This window comes from Hylobates moloch, unplaced genomic scaffold, assembly GCF_009828535.3.
Source record: "Hylobates moloch isolate HMO894 unplaced genomic scaffold, HMol_V3 SCAFFOLD_8, whole genome shotgun sequence".
Lineage (NCBI taxonomy): Eukaryota > Metazoa > Chordata > Mammalia > Primates > Hylobatidae > Hylobates > Hylobates moloch.
This window is the reverse complement of record NW_026652283.1, coordinates 75621556-75628724: the sequence shown is the minus strand read 5'-3', so window position 1 is coordinate 75628724 and position 7169 is coordinate 75621556. Positions and strand designations below refer to the sequence as shown.

The following is a 7169-nucleotide window of genomic DNA, read 5'->3' as shown; positions in this document are numbered from 1 at the left end:
TCCTCCTCCCTCATCTTCCCTCCTCCTCCTTTTCCCTCCCCCTCTCCTCCCTCATCTTCTCTCCTCCTCTCTCCTCCTCTCTCCCCCTCCCTCATCTTCCCTCCTCCCCCCTCCTCCCCCCTCCTCCTCCCTTGCCTTCCCTCCTCCTCCCTCACTTTCTGTCCTCCTCCCTCATCTTCCTGTCCTCCTCCCTCATCTTCCTGTCAAGTCTGTCAGTGCCCTCTGCTCACGGGGCAAGTTTTGGACTTGTTGGTCCCCTTCACTCTGGGGCCAGGAAACCCATCCCACCTAGAGGGGCTGGGGCTGGGGCTGGGGCTGGCTGCTTCCACCTGCTTTCCCTCTGTAGCGGTGGGTGGCAGGAGCTGGGGGATCTGGGTCATCCTGAGCGAGGAACTCCAGCTGGGGGAAGAGGTGCAGCCCTGGCCCCTTCCAGCTCCTGGCTGAACAGTTTCATTTTGGACATGTGGGCATTTTACTGATGGTTAAGGACTATCCATTTCTGGAATTTCTGAGGAATGAAGCATATTTTTGAACAGGACTCTAATCAGTAACCAAAAATAGCCGTGACACATCGGCTTCTGAGTCTGCCAACTGCATATACTATAAAGAGCACCGCTGGGAGGTGCCCAGGGCCCTCTGCCTCACTCCAGCTGTCACAGCCCCACTGGGGAGTGTGACCAGACCCATTTCCATGGTTAATATTTAATTCCTCAGCCCCGAACACATGCAGCTAAATGAAGTCACCCCATTCCCATAAATACTAGATGAAGCAGATGCAGGTGAGGCCGGGTGGAGGCCCTCGCCCTTGTGAGTTCCACTGCCTTCCTGGGCCCTCGGCCTTTGTCTGTCGCCTACCTGGCCAAGCCAGCGAGCACATGAATCCCACCAGCCACAGTGCCAGAGAGGAGCTGAGTGGGCCAGAGTTGCTGTGCTCGTGATTCGTAAGGTGGTTTTGCTTTGCTGCCCCGCAGCTCAGACCTTAGACAGGGAGAACATTTCACTCCTCCACCTGTGTTCTCAGCTGCAGGGGGATTCCCTCCTCCTCCAGAGAGTGTTGTGCAGAGCACATGAGACGGTGGGGATCCACGGAGCATTTTAGAAATGGAAAAGCACCACATATAGGAGAGGGACTGCTGCGCTCCTTTCCCAGCCCCCAGCCCGGCCATTCGATCTGGAAACCTATGCTCCACAGCACAGTTGGCCCCTGGGTGGTACGTGGAGGGAAGGCTTTCTGATGAGGCAGCCGTGTGTGTCCCATGTAGGCAACTGAACCAGGAGGCCCCACAGTGCACACTGGGCACGAGAGACCAGGACTGGCTGTCTCGTTCCTCTCTGCTGGGCAGTGCCTAGCCAAGGACTCAGCCCAGTCTCTGTGTGCAGCCCCAGTGTGCCTGGGAGTCCTCTCCTAGCTAGGCCCTGGGCTTTCCAGTAGAGGAATTAGGGGCATGTGGAGTTTTGCCAGGGCTGAGAAAGGCCCTGTGATCCGAGAAAAGCAGCGGTCAAGATAGGAGCCATAGAAATGCCTTGTAAACGATAGGTGTGCTCCTGACAGAGGCCCCTGCAAGGGGTAGGACGTTTCTGGGAGGAGGCTGCTGGCTGTGTCTTAGGGCCCCAGAATTCAGACTGATTTCCTGGGCCTGGTGCCCTGTGAAGCTGGGAGCTGTGGATCATCTTGTTAACCTGTGTGTGAACCTCTGTTGGAAGAGCTGTTAGCAGGACAAGCATTTCCTTAAAGTTAGAGGTGTCCTTTGTTTGTCTTCAGTGCTAGAGAAGCTGAATCTTTCCCAACAAAAATAATTTGCTTATTACCTGGTCAAGCCGATCAGTGCAGGTAAAGTCCCTCCCTTTAAAACAGGTGTAAACACAGGAGCCCCAGCAAGATATGTCAGCCGCTGGGGACACTTAGGGTATCTGGAAGGTGACAGTGGGAAGTGTCGTGGGGTTCTAGCAGGACTTGTGTTCTTGCACTGAAGTGCTGTGCGCTCCCCACAGTATTCAGGGCCAGGGCTTCTGACTCGGATCAGTTGCCCTATGGGCTGCCTTCGCTCCTCCTCCTGAGAACAGGCGAACATTTAAAAGTAGTAAGTTCGCTTTGGGAGGCCGAGGCAGGTGGATCAGGAGGTCAGGAGATCGACACCATCCTGGCTAACACGGTGAAACCCCGTCTCTCTGAAAATATAAAAAATTAGACGGGCGTGCTGGCAGGCGCCTGTAGTCCCAGCTACTCGGGAGGCTGAGGCAGGAGAACAGCATGAACCCGGGAGGCGGAGCTTGCAGTGAGCTGAGATTGCGCCACTGCACTCCAGCCTGGGTGACAGAGCCAGACTCCATCTCAAAAAAAAAAAAAAAAAGGTAGTTCGTACTTTAAAAAACATCCCTCACTGGGGCTTCTGCCTTCATCCTCTCCTCCTAAAGTTTGGAGACCTCACTACCTAATCTTTCTCTTGGACAAACCACATGCTTCTTCCTGGGCTCGTTGCTGAGCATCCGGGGCCACCCTGACTCTGAAAGACGGTGTCCTGACAGAGAACTTGCTTCACAGCTGCATGATGTCCTTTGCTTTCCCAGCCCACCGGAGATCCTCCTTCAACTTTGAGTGCCTGCGCCGGCAGAGCAGCCAGGAAGAGGTCCCGTTGTCTCCCACCTTCCCCCACCGCACGGCCCTGCCTCTGCATCTCATGCAGCAACAGGTGAGCGGCCCACCTGGCCTTGCCCCCACACCCAGGGGCACCCCACATAGGACCTCCATCAGGTCACTTCCTTCTCCTTGGCCTTAAGCACCAGGAGGGAAGGAGAGAATCTTCACCTACAGTCTGGTTAATCTTTGTAACAATCCTGTCAAATAGCTATGGCTACAAGTCCCATGCTGCCCCAGCTCACACAAGCAAGCGACTGCTGGCATTTGAATCCAAGGAGCCAGCTGCCAAAGCTGGCCTCTCTGCCCAGGTGCTTCCCTGCGACCCCCACCACCTCTTCCTGGCATTGAATACAGAGCCTGATGTGATCTGAGCTCAGGGAGTGGGGGCCACTTGGCTGATTCTGAACAATCGGTGCAGCCCTTCATTTTCTCTTAAGAAGTGGTTCCTTCATTAAGTTTATGGGTCCCTCTGTGGGCAGGGCCCTGTGGGTACTATGCGGGGTTAACCTCCCCTGCCTACAAAGGGAGCAGTCTGGGGAGAACAATTTGCCCACATTGAGGGTGGCTGCACAGGCAAGAGGGTGGGGCCAGAGCCCACTCACCAGGGCTTTCCCTCGAGGATAACAATATGGCGCTTTTTCTTTCTGAAAATATCACATCAGAGATGCCATTCATTCGTGCACGATGGGGTGGTGGGCGTGGACCTGTGCTGTTTACAGACTGGGTTCCCTGCCCCTTTCTGCAGAGTGTGAACCCCAAGGTGCATCTGCCATGGTGGGATTGTAAGACCGGGGCTTGTACCCAGTGCTTGAGCACATGTCAGTTGCTGGCTCTAGGATGCATTACTCCAGAGCAAAGAGAACCAGCTGTTTTCCTATAAGTGCTTGGAAGTGGTAGTTTCCCCTGAATGTACCTTGGTATTTAAACCCAGCATGAACTGGGTGGTGTGTTCACACCCACAGCTTGTTGGGCTTCCCTGATTCTTCTTCATTCTAAAGCAATTTCATGAATTAGCAACTGATAACTCCTTGGGAAAAGCCAAAGGAAATGCATTATGGATTCGGGGTAAAAGAAAGCACAGTCTGCTAGAAAACAAAGTCATCACCGCCCATTCATTCAGTGTACTTCAGTGTGCCCATGTCCTTTCCAAGTCCTTGCCTGGACTGCCCCTGGAGAGCGCAGCGCCCGTGCTCGGTCTGTGTGCAGGAGGTTTGAGGCCCGGACCTCTGAGAACCTCTGGTCTCCCAACGCTCCTCTCTTTCCTCAGATCATGGCAGTTGCTGGCCTAGATTCAAGTAAAGCCCAGAAGTACTCACCGAGTCACTCGACCCGGTCGTGGGCCACCCCTCCAGCAACCCCTCCCTACCGGGACTGGACACCGTGCTACACCCCACTGATCCAAGTGGAGCAGTCAGAGGCCCTGGACCAGGTGAACGGCAGCCTGCCGTCCCTGCACCGCAGCTCCTGGTACACAGACGAACCTGACATCTCCTACCGGACTTTCACACCAGCCAGCCTGACGGTCCCCAGCAGCTTCCGGAACAAAAACAGCGACAAGCAGAGGAGTGCAGACAGCTTGGTGGAGGCAGTGAGTACGGCTCTTGGCCATGGTGGGCAGGAAGCACCGGGAGCAGCAGAGGTGCAACTGTAACAGCAGGAAGGGCAGTGGTGGGAGGGTGGCCAGGCTGTGAGCCAGGCTGCCTCAATCAGACACTTTTGAGCAGCAGGAATGTACCTGAAGCATGAGTAAAAACTGGTCACCACCACTGGGTGCGGTGGCTTACGTCTGTAATCTCAGCACTTTGGGAGGCTGAGACGGGTGGATCACCTGAGGTCAGGAGTTCGAGACCAGCCTGGCCAACATGGTGAACCCCATCTCTACTAAAAATACAAAAATTAGCCGGGCGTGGTGGTGCATGCCTGTAATCCCAGCTACTCAGGAGGCTGCAGCAGGAGAACTGCTTGAACCCGGGAGGTGGAGGCTGCAGTGAGCCGAGATCACACCACTGCACTCCAGCCTGGGCAACAGAGGGAGACTCTATCTCAAAAAAACAAACAAAAAAACAAACTGGTCACCACCGTTGATTCTCATAAATGAGCTGTGCTGGCATTATGGGTGCTGTTCTGGCATATGTTTCTAGTTTATACTAAATGTCTTTCCCCAGTGGGTTTCACTCTTGTTGGGCCATGTGTAGTTTTTTAGCTCCAGGACATTTTCAAAGCCATTTACATTAGTTATTATGTATGAGGTCTAGAAAACATGATTGAGCTGCATCCCCAAAGCACACGGAGCAGTTAAGTTAGCACTGGAGTTGATTTTTCTGTTGTCCCCCTGCCCTGCAAGGCCTTATAACACCCCCATGCCATCCATCCCTCTTTTCTGTACAGGTCCTGATATCCGAAGGCTTGGGACGCTACGCGAGGGATCCAAAATTTGTGTCAGCAACAAAACACGAAATCGCTGATGCCTGTGATCTCACCATCGACGAGATGGAGAGTGCAGCCAGCACCCTGCTTAATGGGAACGTGCGTCCCCGAGCCAACGGGGATGTGGGCCCCCTCTCACACCGGCAGGACTATGAGCTACAGGACTTTGGTCCTGGCTACAGCGATGAAGAGCCAGACCCTGGGAGGGATGAGGAGGACCTGGCGGATGAAATGATATGCATCACCACCTTGTAGCCCCCAGCAAGGGGCAGACTGGCTCTGGCCTCAGGTGGGGCGCAGGAGAGCCAGGGGAAAAGTGCCTCATAGTTAGGAAAGTTTAGGCACTAGTTGGGAGTAATATTCAATTAGACTTTTGTATAAGAGATGTCATGCCTCAAGAAAGCCATAAACCTGGTAGGAACAGGCCCCAAGTGGTTAAGCCTGGCAGAGCACCATGCGCTCGGCCCCAGCTGCAGGAAACAGCAGGCCCCGCCCTCTCACAGAGGATGGGTGAGGAGGCCAGACCCGCCCTGCCCCATTGTCCAGATGGGCACTGCTGTGGAGTCTGCTTCTCCCATGTACCAGGGCACCAGGCCCACCCACCTGAAGGCATGGCGGCGGGGTGCAGGGGAAAGTTAAAGGTGATGACGATCATCACACCTGTGTCATTACCTCAGCCATTGGTCTAGCATATCAGTCACTGGGCCCAACATATCCATTTTTAAACCCTTTCCCCCAAATACACTGCGTCCTGGTTCCTGTTTAGCTGTTCTGAAATACAGTGTGCAAGTCAGAACCCAGCTACCAGCGATCATTGTGAGGGCAATGGGACCTTATAAATAAGGTTTTCTGTGATGTGACGCCAGTTTACATAAGACAGTATCACTCCGATGGTCGGTTTCTGACTGTCACGCTAAGGGCAACTGTAAACTGGAATAATAATGCACTCGCAACCAGGTAAACTTAGATACACTAGTTTGTTTAAAATTATAGATTTACTGTACATGACTTGTAATATACTATAATTTGTATTTGTAAAGAGATGGTCTATATTTTGTAATTACTGTACCGTATTTGAACTGCAGCAATATCCATGGGTCCTAATAATTGTAGTTCCCCACTGAAATCTAGAAATTATTAGTATTTTTACTCGGGCTATCCAGAAGTAGAAGAAATAGAGCCAATTCTCATTTATTCAGCGAAAATCCTCTGGGGGTAAAATTTTAAGTTTGAAAGAACTTGACACTACAGAAATTTTTCTAAAATATTTTGAGTCACTATAAACCTATCTTTCCACAAGATATACCAGATGACTATTTGCAGTCTTTTCTTTGGGCAAGAGTTCCATGATTTTGATACTGTACCTTTGGATCCACCATGGGTTGCAACTGTCTTTGGTTTTGTTTGACTTGAACCACCCTCTGGTAAGTGAATTACAGAGCAGGTCCAGCTGGCTGTTCTGCCCCTAGGGTATCCATAGTTATGGTTTCCTCTGCTGCCCACCCAGGGTGTTTTTTGCATCACTGGTGCAGAAATGCATAGGTGGATGAGGTATAGCTGCTCTTGTCCTCTGGGGACTGGTGGTGCTGCTTAAGAAATAAGGGGTGCTGGGGTGGGGGGGATGGAGGAGTAACATGGTGATCTATAGGATTGGAGTGTCGGGGTCTGTACAAATCGTATTGTTGCCTTTTACAAAACTGCTGTACTGTGTGTTCTCTTTGAGGGCTTTTATATGCAATTGAACGAGGGCTGAAGTTTTCATTAGAATGCACTCACACTCTGTACGTCCTGATGAAAACCCACTTTTGGATAATTAGAACCATCAAGGCTTCCTTTTCTGTCAACAGAATTAGGCTGTCAAGTTACCTTGGCAGGGATTCCCTGCAATCAAAAAGATAGGTAGCAATTTTGGTCCAAAATTTTTAATAGTATACAGACAACCTGTTAATGTTTTTTGTTTTGTTTTGTTTTGTTTTTTTTGTAAATAACACCACTTTGTTATGAAGACCTTACAAACCTCTTCTTAAGACATTCTTACTCTGATCCAGGCAAAAACACTTCAAGGTTTGTAAATGACTCTTTCCTGACATAAATCCTTTTTTAT

At 51.6% G+C, this 7169-nt stretch overlaps 2 protein-coding genes across 10 annotated transcripts in view; one reads left to right on the top strand and one right to left on the bottom strand.

The window, feature by feature from the left end:
* CACNA1D (calcium voltage-gated channel subunit alpha1 D) overlaps positions 1-6366 on the top strand; it is a 320672-nt gene extending 314306 nt beyond the window's left edge. For all 9 annotated transcript variants that reach the window (XM_032161274.2, XM_032161273.2, XM_032161268.2 and 6 more), the window contains 3 exons: positions 2569-2690; positions 3906-4226; positions 5027-6366. In XM_032161274.2, the coding sequence (XP_032017165.1) occupies positions 2569-2690; positions 3906-4226; positions 5027-5320 (737 nt within the window). In that variant the 3' untranslated portion in view covers positions 5321-6366. The remainder of the gene's footprint in view (positions 1-2568; positions 2691-3905; positions 4227-5026) is intronic.
* CHDH (choline dehydrogenase) overlaps positions 4229-7169 on the bottom strand; it is a 36304-nt gene continuing 33363 nt past the window's right edge. The window contains exon 10 of the transcript XR_009214464.1: positions 4229-4283. The gene's annotated coding sequence lies outside the window, so the exon portion shown is untranslated. The remainder of the gene's footprint in view (positions 4284-7169) is intronic.